An 18332-nucleotide genomic window follows, 5' to 3' on the forward strand; every position below is an offset into this window, starting at 1 on the left:
CTTCTAAGGCCCCCAACTTGGGAGCTTTCTCTCTGTGGGGCCCATGTGTCTTCTTCAGGGGACAGGCGAAGCCATTTATTCATCTAAACCTTGGTGCCCAGAACAGCCGTGCCTGGAGACTGTGGGAGGGCAGAGGGCAGGCAGACCCGCTGATGAAACAGGAGGCCTGGCTGCCCTGGGGCAGGGGGCATGTCCCAGCTGACCTCATACTTCCCAAGTGATGACAGTGTGAAGGCAGGTATGGGGTGACCTCACCTGGAGCCTCCCTGCAGGTTCTCAGAGACGTCACTGCCTGCTCTCCAGCCCCAGGACCCACCTGAGCTGGCAGGTACGCTGGGCACTGTGGCTACAGCCCCGCACCTATGCAACCCTGCACCAACCAGCCAGCAGGCCGCCTCCCACACACCCCTTCGTCCCGGGCAGACCCTGGTTCGCTGTGAGGCCGGAGCCTGGCCACCCAGCCGTGACCATGGAAGGGCCCTACCTGGCCTCGGGCAGCCCCCCAGGGCCACATCGCCCCTCCGGACTCCCAGGTCTCCAGGGCTGCTCAGAGGCGAGGAGGGGCTTCCAGCTCACAGCCCCGGGGCTGCCTCCCTGCCAGCAGTCAGGGAGCCCCGGGGAAGGGCCCAGGCCGGCTGTGCTCCCCTCCACTTGGACGCACAGAGACCACAGCCCCCACCACCCAGGGCCGCACAGCGGTCACGTCAGAGGACCAGGGCCTACAGGCTCCGATGTCAGGTGGCAACCCAGTGAGGGGTCTGCAGGGAGCCCAGGCCGGGCAGGGACCCTGTGCGCCGCAGGCCAGGTGGTAGGACCCCCACTCCACACTGCGCCACACTGGAAGGCACAGGTCCTCCTTGCAAAATCCTCAAGGACCTTAAATACGGCGCCGGGCAGCGGCAAGGGCTCCCGGCAGCCCGAGCCGCCACAGCTCTGTAACAGCATTAAGTAGTATTGGATTTTAACCCAAAGTATGCAATCAGCATCCTCACTCGTGGACGGCAGCGAGGGGGGAATGAAGAGAGAAGAGTCGGCCTCTTGTGGGGGGTTCCAAATAACCTAGGGAGGTGTCCCCGCAGCGCGCTGTTCGGGGGACCTTGGACCGGAGGCGCAGGAGGCGAAACCTGCCTACACATTGGCTTTAGCTGCTGCACACTCTGCAAGGTGTCAGCGCCAGGGAGACTGAGTGTGGGTGCAGAGCTCGGAGCTGCCCTCCGAGTTCTTCTGTGAATCCAGGACCACATAGATTGTAAAAGGTGATTCCAAAACGAATACAAGCAAGAGGCTGAGGTTTGACGGGGCTGGCTGGTGGGTGCATATGCAGTTCTGTACTTGTCTCTGGAGGCCTATTTCACAAGGTGGAGAAGGAGAGAGCAGGGAGGGGAGAGGAGGGGGAGGAGAGAGGGGAGGGAGAGGGAAGCGGAGAGAAGGGGAAGGGAGTGGGAGAGGGGGAGGGGAGGGGGGCAGGGCACAGCCATGAAAGGCTCCCAGGACCCAGCTAGGAAGGTCATTCATTTACAAAGCTGAGGGGCATGTGTGGTTTTTAATCTGGGATGGGGTGACCGGGTCACAAGGGCATTGGTGCCCCAGACTACAGCTGGGCCCGGAGCTGGCGACCTCAGGACCGTGGGCCGGGAGGGAGGGCCCACAGAGCCTGCTCCAGGTGCAGACCCACGGTGGGGCCATACCCTCCACTCCCACCCCTCCCAGAAGGCCTTCCCCTGAGACCTCAAATGTCGCTGCGCTCCCACCAGCCCCCTGGCCATGCTAGACTCAGGAGGGGAAGGCGCCATACCCCTCGGCCCTGTCCTGGGTCTCATGGGGCCTCAGTGTCCCCAGCCCTGAGTTGTGGATGGGGAGGCTTCTCGCAGGGTTCTCGGCGGCCCCCCACGCACACACATGCATGCACGCTCACACACACACACACACACACACACACACACACATGTGCACGCACTGCAGATCTAGTCCACAGGAAGCCAGCTTCTTGGCTGGCCCAGGGAATTCCTTCCCGGCCCCCTCCCAGCCTCCCAGGCTTCCTGTGTGGAAATGGGGCCTGGATCCCGCCTCGGTAAACACACTATCAGGAGGGAGAAGTCACCCTCCGTGCTTCCTGTTTGCTGCAGACTCCAGGGCCAAGCCCCAGCCCCCCAGGACCCTCGGGCACCCTGTTGGGAGGGGCAGGGGCTGCTGGGTCCCCCCAGCTCCTGTCCCCAGAGTGGAGCAGGCAGGGGGTCTCCAGCCCTGAAACCAGGTCTTCCCCCACCCAGGGCCACAGGCATGCCCCATGTGGGGCAGGGGGGGGAAATGCTCAGACTCCCCTGGGACGGTGCACCCCCCAGACAGCCCCTGCAGCTGGGGGTGGGCAGGGGGTAGGGGGAGACCCGGGGTGGAGAGATGCCCCGCCATGAACACACTCTCCAAGTCTGAGGACACTGAGGCACCCCTGACCTCGGCGGCCTCTCTGCCCCAGACCTCAGCAAAGTGCCCAGTGCCCTGACGGGCAGCGGCACAGGCCAGTCACTGGGTGGTGACCCTATTGATTTAGGACCCCTCACCTCAGGCCACCCCCGCCGGGCTGCAGGGCTGGGGCCCTGTGGGAGCCCCTGGAGGCTGCTGGTGTGACCTCACCCCCATTTCCCCAGGGGTCATAGGTCAGGAGGGGATGGGGCACCACAGCCGGCCTCACAGGGGCCATGGGCCAGGAGACAGATGGCCCCACAGACAGAGAAGGGCCCAAGGCAGACAGAAAGCGTGCTACTCGGAGCTCCAAAAGGTACCAGGCTCACCCATCCCTACCACCCAGGATCCCTGCTGCCATGGTGATGGCCCCACCCTGCCACCATCCCTCCCGCTCTCCAGCCAACCTCACCCTCCCCACGGCCATTGTGTGCTGGGCATCAGGAGAGGAGGCGCCAAGCTGACACTCACTCTTGAAGGTCCAGGCTGGTCCCCTGGCTCCTGAAACCCTCGGGTGGGAGGTCATCGTGCCCCTTTGCCCAGAGTAAGGCCCAGGAAGAAGGGGGCAGGCTCTGGACCCTGGGAGAGGCACTGCCTGGGGGCTGCAGGCCAGGTGCACAACTCCTGCCCCAGCCGCCTGCCCCCCACTTAGCTCTGGCCTGCGCCCAGCCACCCCTGGTCCCTGAGCCCCCTGCCCCCGTCATCCAGCCCCGCCTTCCTAGGTGGCCTCCCGGTGCCCAGGGCTGGGGTGGGCAGGGCGGGCAGAGCAGGCCTGGACTCGCAGAGTGAGTCAGGCAGGCACCTCACCCAGGGGAGCAGGCTGGCCGGGCGCCAGGCCGGCCTTGGGAGGCCGTGAGAGATGCCTCCTGGGCCGCTCCTTGTCTGCAGACGGCCCCGGTGGGTGCCTTGGCCTCCCCTGGCCAGCATGCTCATCTCCAGGGTTGACTGACCCTGGCCCCACAGAAAACCGTCTCTCCCCGACCCTGAGAATTCTGCACCACCCCCAAGAAGAAAGAACACAGAGTGGGAGCTATAGAGGCCACGCTGGGGTCCCGCTGCTCCAGAAGCACAATGCCCACAGAGCCCTGACTGGGGCCCCGACACGGGGCTGACTCGGCTTTGGTCAAAGACCTGGGTCCCAGGCAACGGCGGCTTTCCCATCCATAAAACGGGCACTCCCCAGCGGGGTTCCCAGCCTGTAATGACAGGGCTGAGGGCTTTGAAGTCCCAGATGAAAGGCGCCCCCGGCTCCCAGACCGCCCCCAGGACAGAAGAGCAGGCAACGCCCTCCCAGAGCTTCCCCTGGACTGTGGGAAGTAGGCTGGACCCCAAGGTCAGCCATCCCCAGCCTGGGCCTGCTCCGCAGAGACCCCCAGCCAGAACAGGGGCTGGGGTGGGGAGTCAGAAAAGGTCAAGCGCAGAAAGGGCCCCTCCAGGGATTGAGGGGTGGGAGAAGGAGCAAGGGGTGTTCTCTGCAGGAGCAAGGGACCCAATCAGCATCCCCAAGGGCCACCCAGCCCCCACAACAGCTCTGGCAAGATGGTCCAGGCACCATGACCTTGACTCACAGGCAGGCCTCCCCCAGCTTCCTGGGTGACCTCCCCAGACCCCAGCACCACCCTGGTCCCTCAGGATGGAGGGGGTCCCCAGGCCGGGCCAGCACCTCTGCAAAGCAAGGTCAGACCATGGGTCGCAGCCCCCTGGACCAGGCCCGTGGGAGCCTCGGGCCAGGTGGGCTTCCCAGCCCCTGTCCTCGGATATCAGGTCCCAAAAGGCTCTATTCTCCCCATCCCATGCAGAGTCCTACCACACCCGCCTGGACCCCTCAGAGCCTCCCAAATTCAGTGGCGGAGAAGCAGGCTCCGTGACGGCGGTATAGGGCTGGGCTCCTTCTGGGGACCAAACCTGGCCTCAAAAGAGAAAGGGAGAGCCTGGGGTGGTCTGGGCCCCTGATGCCCCCGCTGACATGGGACCCCGATCCCAGGGGCAGGGCCCAGGTGTCAGGGGCAGCAGGGAGCAGGAAGGCAGTCTGGGGCAGGGGGCTTGGTACGGAGGATGACAGACCAGAGGATCCAAGGGGGCACTTGGCAAACTGTCAGAGGCTGTGGGGTCTCGGACCTGCCTCTGCCCCAAGCTAGACCTCCCCCTTGAAGAGAAACTTCACTTACTTGCTCATTCATTCATTCTTTCCTCCAGCAAATATCCCCCGAGGCCCCATGGAGGCCCAGCCCTGTGCCCGACGTGGGGGTGCAGCAATGACTCAGATCGCACCCTACCCTACCCTTTCGAGGCCCCATTGAGGCCGGGCGTATAAGCAGAGACCACACAAGGTGTGATATGCAGGATGGAGCAGCCCCCATGCTGGAGGGGGCATCCTGGACCTCACTAGGAAGGACCCCGCCGGCTGGGAGGGGCCATGCCTGCACCAGAGTGGCGGGGGGCACAGAGATGGGGTGGGGGCAGCAGCCGGGGTTGCTCAGGACCACAGTTTGAGCTTCGGGTGGAGCAGCCTGAGGCCCGCAGAAAGGTGTGGGGTGGGGAGGGTGCCCAGTGGGGGCTCCTGCCAACTCCAGGGGTCCTGAGCCTGAGGCGTCCAGTGTATCTACTCACCTGTCTCCTGGAAAGACCGGCGGGGCCGAAGGAAGGAGATGAGGCTCTCCCGGGGGCCACTCCAGCTCCTGCCTCAATTTCCCCAGCTAACACAACCCCTGGGAAGGGCGCTGGAGCCCATCAGAGAATGCTGTTTCCCCGCCAGCCTGGCCCGGGGCCCAGGATCCCTGCCTCAGCCCAGGGACCCCAAGAGCTCAGGAAGGGAGTCAGAGAGGGAATGGGGTTTGAATCCCGGCCCTGCAGGACTCACCTCCCACCATCTGTCCACCTCGCTCTGCCCCTGCTCGCCTGCAAGGCTGCCCCCCCACAGGGGCTGCTGGAGGACCAATGGGCAGAAGGCAAGTCCCCTGCTGTCCTGAAGACGTGTCCCTCCAATGCCCTGAGGCCCCCTCGCCCCAGGACCCTCGGAGGGCAGCGCGCCCAGTGAGCTCCGGAGCCATTTTAACAACTGATGTGTTTTTTATTCACAAATAAAAGCTGTAGCAAGATGTTACCTACACATTTGTACAAAGGTCTGCACACCCCTAGAAAATGCACAAGGGCCAGAAAGCAGAGCCCATTGTGACGGGAACACACATGCGTCGGCAGGCTCACCCCCGGTCTGCATTTGGCAAGAAGTGCCGCCCGAGGACCCCCGCCCTGCCCAGGGCGCCCCCCGGAAAGAACCCGGCCTGAGGGATACCTTCCATAGAAAACCATAAAAACATAGATCATTTGTCTCCAAATTCCCACTGCAAATACTGCATTTATAGGCAAAATGATATAAAAATATGAACCTAACAGAACCTTTACAAAACCCTTACCCCCGCCCCACTTTGTGTGTGTTGGTTTTGTTTTTTGCTTGTGGTTTTGGTAAGAATTCCTGCCGTAGAAGAAGGCGCCTTGTGGGCAACGCCCTCCCTGTGTCCTCAGGACAGAGCAGGTCCCGGGGGTGGGGGGGCGGGGAGGGAAGGCTGGCCCTCCCTGCCTGGAGGACCCCCTGCAACCCCGCCCCAGTGCGGTCTGCCGTGAGGATGACGCGCAGACCGGGGTCTGGGGACCACCGGACCGGCTCTGCCAAGAGGAAACAGCTGTAAAGGAAAAATAATCCTGCTTCCTGACCCACGGGCCGCCTGGGCCCAGAGCGGTCCTGCTACATGGAACTGCTTGGCTGGGAAGAGGCCCAGGCCTAGCACCTGGCACCTGGACAGCCCCTGCCGCCCCCCAGGCCACGGCCCGAGCACACCGTCTGCTGGTGTCTTGAGTCTTTAGCACCAAACGCGAAAAGTGAGAAGTCCGATTCAAGGTATAAAGGCACTTGCGTTGCTGTCTGTGTGGTGACCGTCTCCTCTCCGGCACACTCCCTCGCCCCCGCCGTCCACTCCGCCTGGTCGGCCCCTCCCTCACCCTCACCGCCTCGGAGCCCCCCCCACGCCGGTCCCGCACCGGACCCTCCGCAGCCTCATGCCCCCAGCCCCCGCCACATCCTCACTCCATCCCACGTCCCCTCCCCGTGCCCCGGTGCCCAGCCTCAAACGTCCACCTCCTGGGGCGCCGACGCAGCGGCAGGGACGGCGACACTGATGTCAAAGCAGGTGACCATCATGACGTGGGCCTTGCACAGGTTCACGCACTGCTCCAAGGCGGCCGTGGCACGCTCCAGAGCCGCTAAGTACTCAGGCGACTCGGGCTCCAGCTCCGGGTCCACCTCGACTGTGGAGGGACAGTGGGCGGCGGGTCAGGGGCCGAGGAGACACTTCTGCCCCCTCCCAGCGTCTGGGTCCCTGTCTGGCCAAGGTGCAGGAGGGCGGCCGGCGCTCTCGAGGGAAGTGGCCGGCTTGGGGGTGCAGAGCAGGCGAGGCGAGCCAGGGCAGAGGGCACAGGGCAGAGGCTAGGGTCCCGCAAGCCTTGCCTCCCCTGGACGGGGAGCCTCACTGCGCCTCCCAGCGGCTCCAGTCAGCGGGGCGGGGGACTCACACTGCTCCAGCCAGCGGCCAGGCTCCACCATCAGCCGGCCCTGGGTCTCCGCCAACTCCCCGCAGAGGTGCTTGTGCTTGGCCTGCACCTCCCGAAGCCGTTGCTGCCTGCGCTCGGTCAGCCGCAGCTTGGCACTGGCGCACACCAGGCCCTGGGGGGCAAGGGGCAGGCAGGGGTGCTCAGACATGGAGGACGACCTACCCCCGGGCTCTGCCAGCAACCCAGGTCTTGGCCGTGGCCCCAGCCTCCAGCCTCCAGGCCCGGGCAAATGTACAGTGGGGCCTCAAAGGTGGGCAGGGGTCAGACCCAGGCCCCCACATGGGAGAGGCTCACACCAGGTGCTCTCAAAGCAGCCTGCCGGTGCCTGCCTGGAACCCAGACCCAGGACGAAGGGGCACAGCGGTGGGAAACCCTCCATCAGGTGCAGCTCCACGGGACAACGGTGGTGACCTCAGGACCCCTCCGACTGCCCGCTCTGCCCAAAGTGGGCATTGGAGGCCACCCCGGGTTCAGGGCCGGGGAGGGCTGGTTCCTACCTTCTCCACATCCTGGGATGGCTGAGGGCAAGAGGGGAAGGGAAGCTCAGCTGGCTGCTGGGCCACACGCCCAGGGGCCCACCCTGCCTTCCCAGGACCTCTGACCCCCAGCCCCCCCCAGGCCCCCAGAACCCGCTGGCTCCGACCTCAGCTGGGTCCTCCCTCAGGGGGGGACGGTGCCGCTGCAGGCGCTCCACGTCATCAATCTCATACACCTTGATCTCGAAGGGCTCCTTCAAGGAGCCAGCCAGGGGCGGGGGCAGGTCCACCCACTGCCCAGGGAGGCTGGGCTTGCGGCCCAGGGCAGCAGTGTCGGGCATGGGGGCCGGGATCAGCCGTCTCCGCTGCAGACCTGGAGCAGAGCGGGGGCACTGGGTGAGCGGAGGCTGGGGCCCAGTCCCAGGCCCCGGCGCCTGGCCAGGAGCTGAGAGGGGAGAGAGCACAGGGGCCCCTCCAGAAACCCCCAGCCCCTAAGGGCCACCTCTGCCCTGAGAAGCTGCTCCCGCCACCCCACACAGCCCCAGCCTCTTGGCCGGCCTCTCCCCGAGGCAGTCCTCGACACCCAACACCTCAACACCCCAGGCACACTGAGCCCCTGCTCAAGGCTCCCACCCCCCGCTCCCCCCCCGCAGGGGCCGAGTCCCAAGCGCAAGCGGTGCCCCACCCTCATCTCCCAGGACACGCTTCCCCACTCCCCACCCCAGCTGCCGCCCACTCTGTCCGCCACACTCAGAGCAAGGAGCCGGCCCAGCCCACCGGCTCCTCTCCACACTGGCTGGGGGGCTCCCAGGCAGCTGGGCCCGAGCCCAGGGCAGCACTGGGCTGGAAGCCCCAGACCCAAGGCCTGCCCCGGCCCCCTGGGCCCCATCAGAGCGGCCTGCGCATGCCGGCCGCCACCAGCCTGCTGCGACGGGGACGGCCCCAGTCTCGGGACCCACCTGTGGCCCTCTTCTTGGGGGACCTGAGGCTGCGGGAGCGGGCACCCGGGGAGGCGGCCCCGCTGTCGCTCATGGAGTCGGGGGCTGAGGAGGCGCTGCCGGTGGCCTCGCTGTCGCGCAGAACGCTCTCGTAGCCGCTGCTGCCGCCGCTGTGGTAGAACAGGGCCGTGCGGCCCATGGCGGGCGGCAGCTCGCCGCTCAGCACGCTGCTGTTGTCGCTGCCGTGGCCGCTGCTGCAGCGCTGGGGCCGCCGCGGGGCCGTCACCTTGCTGTAGGGCGAGGGCAGCGGGGGCGCCGGCGGCCGTTCCTCCCCCACATTCACGCCACTGTCACTGCCACTGTCCGAGTCTGCAGAGACCCGGGAGGGGCCGCCCCTGCCGGGCGCGCCGCCCCCTGCCAGCTCATTGACACGGCTGTGGGCGGCCCGGAGCGCCTGCTTGGTGCCCATGATGGTGCCCCGGCTGGCCTTGGCCCCGACGCCGGGCACGGCCCGCAGGGCCGCCCTGGGAGCCGTCACGGGGCCGCTGGGGGTCCTGCCCACCGCTGCGGCCAGTGGCTTCCCCGGAGCACCCAGGGCCCTCGACCCACCAGCTGCTAGGCTGCGGCCCTTGCCCCCGCCAGCCGGGGGCTTCGGGGCCCCCACACCTTTGGCCGGGCTGCCCCTCCAGGCAGGAGCGGGCCCAGGGATGGGGCTGGTGGACGGCACACCCAACCTGGGCACGGCCCGGGCCGGCCTCCCAGTAGCCTCCCTGGCCTTGCCACTGCCATGCACCAGGGCTTCACATCGCTCCAGGGAGCCGTGGGCGCCGGGACGGTATGCGGCCTCTGCCCTGCCAGCACGGGCCTTCAGGCTGGACGTGGCCCTGGGGACGGGGTGGTCAGCCCGGCCACCGGGCCTGGCCTCCTCCTCCCCTCGGGGGAGGGCAGCAGCCGCAGCCCGGGTCAGGGCCCCGGCCTGGGGAGCGGCCAGGGCCGGGCTGCTCTTGTGTTCCAGGCTGGACTTGCGCACGGGAGGGGCCGGGGGGGGCGCACCACTGGACCTCGGGAAGAGGCCTCCCTTGGGAGCCACACTCTTCTTGTTGCTGGGGCCAGGCTTTGGGTTGCCCAGGCAGGAGGCCGCGGCGGCCAGGGCGTCCCTGCAGGATGCGGTGGGCGTGGTCACACCCAGAGTGGTGGCCCCCCTCCGCAGCGGCGGGATCTGCGCCACGGCCTCTGGCCTGTGGGCCGCCCTGGCTGCCCCCTCACAGCCGTCCACTACCCTCCGGGCACAAGCCAGCCCTGAGACTGGGCTGGCAGCCCTGCTGGCAGGGGCCACCGGGAGTGGGCCACATTCATCTGCCCGGAGCAGCCAGGGGTCCTCGAACAGGCCTCCAGGACCAGGCGGGCTCGCGGCCAGGCGACCACCGCCTGCACCACCGGCCGCTGAGGAAGTCCTCGGTTTCCGGGGGAGGCTGGAGTGGATGGTCTGCGCTGGGGCTGCCCGCCACGGGGATGCGGCCGGGGACTCCCTTCCAGGTCGGGTGGCGGGGGCTGCGGCAGCCACGTCCCCAAGACGAGGACTCCGGGCCAAGCCGGGACTGTCCGGTCCGCCGTGCTCCAGGGACCGATGGCCGCCCTCATCCGGGGAGCCTCCCAGGACCGGGGGGCCCAGGGGGTCGGGCCCTGCTGGCAAGTCAGGGCTGGCCCGGAAGGGAAGCTGTGGTGTGGGGCTGAGGCGGTCGTCCGTGCAGACGCTGACCTCACTGAGCCAGGAGCTGATGGAGGAGCCGTGGCTGCTACCAGCCCAGGTGGCTCCCTCTGAGGGCCCGCCAGGGGCCTGCGTGGTGTACGCATCGAACTCATCGTTGATGCTGCTGATGATGCTCACCGGCCTCGACCCCGAGGCTAGGGCCTGCAGAGAGCAGTTGCTGCCGAAGCTGGCCAGGCTGGTGGGGCGGCTGGAGCCGGCCAGCCCGCCCAGGGACAGCTCCTCCACCACCGTGAACACCAGCTCATCCTCACCGTTGAGCTCCACAGGCTGCTGCAGCATCACCGTGGTGGTCAGCAGGCCCCGCTCCAGACGCCGGCCTTGTGCAGAGGGGCGGGGGCCACCCGTTTGCCCACTCCTGCCCACGGGGGGCATCCGTACCACGCCATCAGCGCGCCCTCCCCCGGGGTCCTCCGGCGCTCTGCTGGCTTCCAGCTGCCGAGGAGGCGGGGGGGCCGGGCTGGGCAGCGGCCGCCTGCCTCCTCCCAGTGCAGGCTTGTCTGGCCCGAGCAGCTCAGGCCGCATGCTGCCACCCTCCCTCTGGTCGGCACCGGCCTTGGAGGGCTCCAGGGCACCCCGGCAGGTGTCTGGGGCGGGGCTGCCCCGAGGTGTGCTGGCAGCCAGTGGGGAGCCCACAGCCTTCCTGGGGGCGGCGGCCTCGGGCGGCGAGGGCTTCCTGCCCCCACAGGCCGGGCCAGCCTGGGCTCCGCTGGGGACGCCCAGGGCTCCTGAGGGGCCCTCGCTGCCATCGATGCCCTCCAGCCGCTCCTGCAGCTCGGCGAAGGTGCTGCAACGGAAGTGGTCGGCGTCTCTCGGGCCCGTGGAGGGCCGGCGGCGGCTGAGCGCGGGGATGATGGGCACGAAGTCGGGTGGGCCCTCGTTGTCGGTGAGCTCGCGGTCCGACAGCGCCGCCCCGCCAGGCCCCACGTAGATGACTGTGTCACAGGACTGCTCGCTGCTGGAGGAGTAGTCGGGGTCTCCGGGCGAGCTGGGGGCCAGGCGGCCAGGCTCTGGGGCCACAGAGCGGGGGTGGAAGGGTCGCAGGTGTGGGGGGCGGCGGGCGCGGCCTTCCTCACAGGAGCTGTCTCCGCCTGAGGAGCTGGACGCGTACTGCGGGGCGGAGCAGGCCCCCATGAGTGGCCGCCTCATCCACCGCCTCATCCCCCACGTCCCAGCAACACACGCCCATGCCACAGCCAGGGAGAAGGACACGATGGTGGCATCCACCCACCACACCCCACCAAGGCGGCAGCAGCACCAAAGGGCTCAGGCGCCAAGCATAACCGAATCTTCTCCGCAGAGTCCAAGGAAACAGCATTAAGCCGGATCACAGGGAGGCAAGAACACGCCCCCACAGCCACACCGCACATAACTGCAAATCCAGGATTCAGACCCAGGTCCGTCTGGCCCCAGGGCCCCCCCCAGTTCCACCCTCCTGCCCCCGCTGAGGGCTGCCCAGGAAGCGCCCTGCTGGCTGGCACCAGGGGGCCAGGCTCAGGAGGGGCACGGGCCATGGGGACCACAGGCCAACCCCCGACCAGGCACATGGCAACCACAAGCCCCATTGGGAGCAGTTCCAGTCCTGCCTGAGGTGCCAGGTGATCTTGGGGCGCAGCTCCCTGCCTTGTCCAGGCAGAGCCACAAGGGTGCAGCCCCGTGACCCCAGGGCACACGGTGAGTCCAGCCCGGGATGGGCAGCAGGCCCCTCACCATGCCAGGCAGGGGCGCTTGGAAGGTCCTCGGGGTGGGAAGGGCGGGCGGGAGACAGAGCCAACCTTGACCTTCTTCCTGCGCAGGCGGTGGACACGGGCAGCTAGCTGCACGGTGCTGAGCGTTTCGGCATGGCGAGCGGGTGCATCCGAGACGTGGGCAATCATGGTGGTCCGGCAGCTGGGGGCGGCCAGGGACTCACTCAGCAGCATGGTGAGCCTGTGCTCCCTGGGGGCGAGGGTTGCTCAGAGGCTGAGGGCCTGGGGAGGGGATGTCAGGGTGGGAGGGAGGGAAGAAGGCAGGTCTCTCCCCAGGACAGGGCCATCCCCAGGTTCAGCTCTGGCATCTGGCCCTCGGGGCCAGGACCCCCCACAAGCCCTCCAGCAGCGAGGCCCGGTGGATGAGAGGGACAGAGACCCAGTAGCTCAGGGCTCCAGGCCCAATGGACGTGCCCGCCATGCCCTTGGCTGGCTCCCCAGGGGCCAGCCCCGCCCCTGCCTGCCAAGGAGCCCACCACTCACCTGTAGGGCACGTGCTTGGCTCCGCTGACCAGGGCCAAGATGACACTGCCCAAGGCCGACAGAGGCAGACACGAGGGTCCCCCAGGGGCCTCCCCGCCCCGGCTGGGTGCCCCCTCACAGCCGCCCAGGTCGATGAGATGCAGGCGGCTGCGGCCTCCAGACACTGAAAGCACAGGGCAGGAAGGTGGCGGCGTGGCCCCCGGGACACCCGGACCCCCCGAGCCCCCGGGGCGCCGCGGGCAGGGTGGGCGGAGGCGCACGAGCCGACACCTACTTCCGCCCCGGCCGTACTTCTCCACGCGGTACTGGTAGACGTGCAGCGTGAAGAGCAGGTGTGAGCTGCAGCTGGGCCAGCGGGCGCTGCGGGCCGCCAGCGCCGCATCCAGGAACAAGGCTGCCTTCTCTGCCGTGGGCGCCCGAAGCTCACTGTGGTTCGGCAGCTGGGGACGGGCGGAGGGGAGGGCGGCGCACAAGCTGTGGTCCGGGCCTGCCTCCTGGAGGCCACCCTCGCCGTCCCCCCGAGCCCCGTGGCCGCGGGGCCGGTGGCGTACCTGCGCCCCACACACAGGGTCCTCGCGCAGGTACATGCCCGGGGACTGGGCGTCCTGGAGGCTGCCGGAGGCCACCTCGGCCAGCAGGTCCCTCAGGCTCTCGTCAGGGCCACACACCTCCAGAGCAGACACGCGCACCGAGAAGCGGGTGCCAGTCCTCTCTTTGCGCTCCTCAATGAGCCTGAAGAGCCAGGAAATGGCACAGGGCACAATGCCCAGGCTCTGAGGCGAGCTGTCCTTCCCAATCATGGTGTAGGACTTGCCTGGGGGGCACGTGGGCGTGTCAGGGTCCCACACTCAGCCTGACACGCCCTCAGAGCCCAGCCACACCCGGCTGCCCCCCCCCCCCGCCCCAGGGCCTGCCTGGGACCCTCAGGGCCAATGTGGGGCCGCTGAGATGGAGGGGCCCCGTGCCTCCCAGGACTGCAGGGGACTTCCTCTCCACGTGACCCCCTCCCCGGCCCTTGGGCCCACCCACTGCCCATATGGGATAACCCATATCCCCCTTCCCGCCTGCAAGATGAGGCCCAGAGCCTGTGGAGACGGGGTGATGAGGGATGCTTACCAAGGCTCATGTGGCCGAAGGAAAAAATGCAGCCATCAGCCCCACTGACCACCGACTGGAGCACATCAGCCACTGTCCCCGAGCAGACCTCAGCCTGGGAGAGGGGCACAGAGCACCAGGCAGGCGCGAGGGTCAAGGGGACGACACCCAGCCTCCCACCACACCTGCCTGTTCCCATCCCATGCAGCCTGGCAACTCACAAGGTGGGCAGCCTGGCACACGCAGGCCCCAGGACATGGAGCTCTCCACGTGCACACCCAACACAAGCGGCATGAGCCAGCCAGGCACACGGCTCACACTGCCCTCGTGGAGGCAACTTGGGACACAGACCAAACCGCACCCCAGATGCTTGCATACACCCAGCAAACAGCAAACCCTGCTCACAAAGCTTCCACGGAGCCCACTGAAAATCCAGAGCACTTCCCCGCAAGCGGCCTGACAGCTAGGTCGGGAGGAGGGTGGGAGACCCCCAGGGCCAGGCCGAGGAGGGTAATGCGCCACAGGCTGGGCCTGGGCCACAGGACCTCGCTCTTGCCTCCCTCCTTTCTCCCCCTGGGCACCAGAAACAAGCGCAGGCCTGGCCCCGGCCCCTGGGGGTGCCCGCCACCCTCACCTGCTCCGAGTCCTGGGGGAAGACCGCATCGAAGGCAAACATCTTGGGAGCCGTAGCAGAGGCTCGTCGGGGGCCTGAGCTGCCCGGGGGCCCGGTGGCCGGGTCGTACAGGGTCACCTGCTTCTTGCGTGGGTCCACCTTCAGGAAGGACGTGGACTCGGCTGAGGGCTGCACCCCCTGCGCCGGCCAGATCCGCAGCATGACCTTCACCTGGAGGAGGCGGGCAGGAGAGGGCATCTGAGCAGCCGCCCGCCCGCCCAGCGGCCGCTAATTACAGGGCAGGAGGAACTCGCGCGAGTTGAGACAGCGGGCCAGGCCTCGGCACGGGGATCCCCACCGCAGGAATGTGGATGCCGGCACCCCAGGTCCCGTGTGAGGTCAGCCAGGCAGGCAGAAAGCAAGGCTCACTGAGGGGACGCTAGCCTGGTGCGGGGCAAGGAGCAGAGGAGTGGGGGCCAGAAGAGGGGGGCATGAGGGTGCAGGAGGAGGGGGAGCGTGTAGGAGCACCAGCTGGGGGAGGGCAGGATGGTGGGGGCCCACAGAGCACGCGGTGGGGGAGGGCAGGACACTGGTGGGGATGGATGGCGGGGAACAGAAGGGGGAAAAGGCAAGAGAGGGGAGCAGGCTCCAGGCACCCCAGTGAACAGAGGGAGAGGATTGTGGGATGGCACCCAAAAGCACCCCACCCGCCCTTGATTTGGGGTTCCTCCACACCCTCCGCTGCCTCTGAGGCAGAGCTGGGAGCTAAGTGAGCTTGACCCAGAGGCACAGAACCCTTGGGACCCGAATCAACCCCACGCACGTGGTGCAGCTCTGCCGGCCACCCCCCTCCCAGACCCACTTCGGTTAAGGAGGGAGGAAACATGCAGACAGGTCGACTGTGGCACCAGGTCATACAGCCTGGGAGTGGGTCTCCTCCAATCCCAAATCCCAAGCTGAGGGCAGAGGGAGAAGGGAAGCCAGAGAGGCAAGCAGAAGAGGCCCCAAGACACAGTCCCCCAGGAAGGAAGGCGCGCAGCCCCCACACTCTGCCAACAGGGCCCCTCCTCAGAGTGCTCCCCTGGGGGTGCATTCTCCACCCCCAGTGGGAAGGGACGGGCTGCACCCCCATCTCCCGACCTCAGCCGGCCGGGCTCAGGAAGCTGCAAAGTGCAGCCCCAAGGAACGTGGGCTCGGGGTGGGGGCTGGGGCGACTGTGGCAAGGATTTGCCCCCAGCTGCCAAAGGGCAGCCCCAGCCCCCAGGTCAGTCTAGCCTCCGCCTCCTCTAAGAAGCCCCTCCCTACCAGCTCCCCAAGCCGGTCAGGAGCCCTGAGTGCATCTGGCCGCACTGGGACCGGAGGGACAAAGGCGCAACAGTGGTACGGCCTAGGGAAGAAGCTGAGGGACCGGGGCTCCGACCCCAGAGCCAGCTGGGAAGCCCAACTCCAACCCCAGGCACTGGCAGGATTCCGGGCCAGTGGAAGGACACACTGGCAGGAAGAAGACATGGTAATCCTCCCCGAGGGAAAGGTGCCGCCCCGAGGTGCAGGAGACACTGAGGCCTGGACAGGGGGCACAGGTGGGGGAACGCAGGAGACAGAACAGGGCCTTAGCCTGGGGGCCCTGGCCAGGGACCAAGCGGCCTCTGCTCCTATGTGACCCTAAAACACAAAGACCGACACAAAAGTGTGCCCCCCATCCTCCGCCCTCCACCCCCGTGCTGGGCTCCACAGAAGACAGGCATCCCTGCGGCCAGACCACCGGCCCCAACGCCCTCGAGGGAACAGAGGCTCAGTGGGGAGGGGGGCCGGGACCTAGACCCAAGAGCCCAGAGCAAGCTGCACTGCAGACACCCCAAAACCTGCGTGGAGAAGAAACACCCCAAACCCCATCTTCTGCATGGCCCCAGGGGCGCCTTCTGACCTGGAGGAGCCCTGGTGAACTAGGGTCCCTCCTGGGAGGGGCACCAGACTCCACTTTCTGCTGAAGGACACCACCTTCCGCTCCCCATTGAAATCTTCGATTTCTCCACTACAGCATAAATCAAATTACCAGACTCGTTTCAGAGCCAATATTTTTCACGGATTTAATTGTAAGTGACAGATACATAACGCCGGCAAAATTGGTTTACTGTGGGTAGCTCGCGCGGGAGGCTCATCTTCTCCCCTTCAGCATGCGGCAAATTGACATGCAAAATCGCTCCAGGAAGGAGGGTACATCCTCCGGGGAGAAGCCTATAGAAACACTTCTCCGCTGCACTCCCCGAACCTGGGCTCCGTCAGGCCAGAATCAATTCTTTTATTCCCCGACGACGCGAACAAAACTATTTCATTTCCAAGTGCCGCTGCCAAGCAGATGAAAATGTGCACTTCCCGGTAATTTCTGGCAATTTTTTTTTTCAGCGCGAACTCCCGGCCACTTCAGGAGCCAAATGGGTTGTGCAGATTGGAGGGGATTCCTGGGAGGTGCTGAGGCTCGGCTCTTGCAGGGCAGGAAATGCCCCAGGGGTGCCCCGGGGAGCCAGTCACAACAGTCCCCACGCGGGGATCCCCAGCCTGCTGGGAGGGGGCAGTGCGGGCCCGGCAGGCCATCATCCCATCCTAGCGGAACGCACAGGCCATTGTCTGCAAGGATCCTGCCCTTCCCGCCAGGAAATGACAGGGTCTTTGCAGGAGGCAAGAGTGGCTGAGTCTCTCCCCGAAATGTTCAGATATTACAAAGCCCCGCTGAATAGCTGCTAGGTAGGGAAAAAACACGTTTTGCATAAAAAAAGGGCTTCCACTCCTAAGAGGTGGCCCAGGCGGCGAGGGGGGAGGGGCACTGCTCAGCACCCACAGAAAGGATGTCTTTTTTAATACTGCCAGATGATGAATTATCTTAAGTAGCACATTAATGTCAGGAATTGAGCATAATCTAACTTCTTTTCTGTGACAATATGAAATGCCTTTCAGGAGGCATTTCTGACTGTGACATTCGTGCCAATAACGTCCAGGGAGCCAGGGAGGGGGCTCCGGGCAGCGAGTGGACTGGTGACCAGGGGCTCCCTGTGTTGAGGGACTGGGGTGGGGGGAGGGGAGGGGGCCCGTCTACCTCACAGAAAAGGGAGCCGCGGCCTGCCCCAGAATACTTGGGTGGAGACCAGGCCCCAGGAGGCGGTGGAGGCTTGCCGGCGCCCTGGTGCCCCGGTGCCCGGGGAACGCAGTGGTTACTGGGCCGGAGACACATGGCCCAGCCCCACCCCGCCCCTGCTTTCAGACAGAGAAGCCCAAGCGGTCCAGACAGTCCGAGTGAGCAGGCCAAGGTGAGAGCCAGGCCCAGAGCTGTTGGAGACCCTCCCCTGCTGCCACTCTGCCCCGTCCAGCTGAGCGTGCCCACCACAGCCCTGCATTTCCACAGCTAAGGCGGGAGGGGCTGAGACACCCCCCCCCCCACTCTAGCGAGCTCCCAGGGACTCCGATGCAATGAGGCTTGGCCGGGGCTGCAGGCTCTCGGCCTTGTGAGGGCATGGGGGTGACAGAGTGAGAGAAGGCTTCCAGAAGGAGCAGCCTGGCAGAGTCACCATGGGACTGGGGGTGCATGGCTCAGGCCTGGGGCAGGGTACCCTCAGCAGACCCCGGCACCAGGAGCTCAAGCCCCGTGAGGCATGTCCCAGGCGGGGTGGGGCGGGCTGAGCCCGGGAGAGCCTGGAACCCAGCCAACCCCCTCTGCAGGGGGTGAGCCTCTGGGTGCTGGAGTGTGGGGGGTCCACCCCAATCCCAGCCACCCTCAGGGAGGTACCTGGGAGTGGCCACCGGGAACAGTGTAGGCAGAAAATCAGGAAAATGCTCAGGGTACACCCTCAGGGTCAGGCCCAATCCTCACCCCAGAGCTGTGTGCCTGTGCCTCAGTCTCCCCGCCCTCAACGGGCACAAAGAGCCCACCTCACTAACGTGCTCACACAGATCCCACACAAGCAGGACCTCAAGTAAGGCCAGGGTGCAAATACGAGCCAACCAGATGGGGCCAGGACAGAAGCCCCGTCTCGGCAAAAGGCCACGAAAGCCAGGGATCAGAGCCAGGGGCCAGCCGCCTGTTCCACGGCAAGGCCCTTCCCCCTTTTGGCCTCAGTCTCCCCATCTGAACCGGTTGATCCCACGTGGGCCTAG

At 66.5% G+C, this 18332-nt stretch overlaps 1 protein-coding gene across 3 annotated transcripts in view; it reads right to left on the reverse strand.

Annotated features, from left to right (window-relative positions):
- Positions 1–6580: 6580 nt before the first annotated feature.
- Positions 6581–18332, reverse strand: part of KIF26A (kinesin family member 26A) — a 42300-nt gene continuing 30548 nt past the window's right edge. For 2 of the 3 annotated variants that reach the window (XM_088024990.1, XM_088024991.1), the window contains exons 6-16: positions 14208–14417; positions 13595–13688; positions 13030–13292; positions 12753–12918; positions 12479–12641; positions 12023–12185; positions 8501–11357; positions 7709–7914; positions 7563–7583; positions 7027–7177; positions 6581–6762 (exon numbers count right to left, since the gene is read on the reverse strand). In XM_088024990.1, coding sequence (XP_087881116.1) covers positions 6581–6762; positions 7027–7177; positions 7563–7583; positions 7709–7914; positions 8501–11357; positions 12023–12185; positions 12479–12641; positions 12753–12918; positions 13030–13292; positions 13595–13688; positions 14208–14417 — 4476 coding nt within the window. The remainder of the gene's footprint in view (positions 6763–7026; positions 7178–7562; positions 7584–7708; positions 7915–8500; positions 11358–12022; positions 12186–12478; positions 12642–12752; positions 12919–13029; positions 13293–13594; positions 13689–14207; positions 14418–18332) is intronic. The other variant, XM_028113379.2, reaches the window with a different exon arrangement.

This window comes from Eumetopias jubatus, unplaced genomic scaffold (assembly GCF_037043125.1).
Source record: "Eumetopias jubatus isolate StellerSeaLion01/CBP00866 unplaced genomic scaffold, mEumJub1_p1.0 scaffold_7, whole genome shotgun sequence".
In the NCBI taxonomy this organism is placed as follows: Eukaryota; Metazoa; Chordata; class Mammalia; order Carnivora; family Otariidae; genus Eumetopias; species Eumetopias jubatus.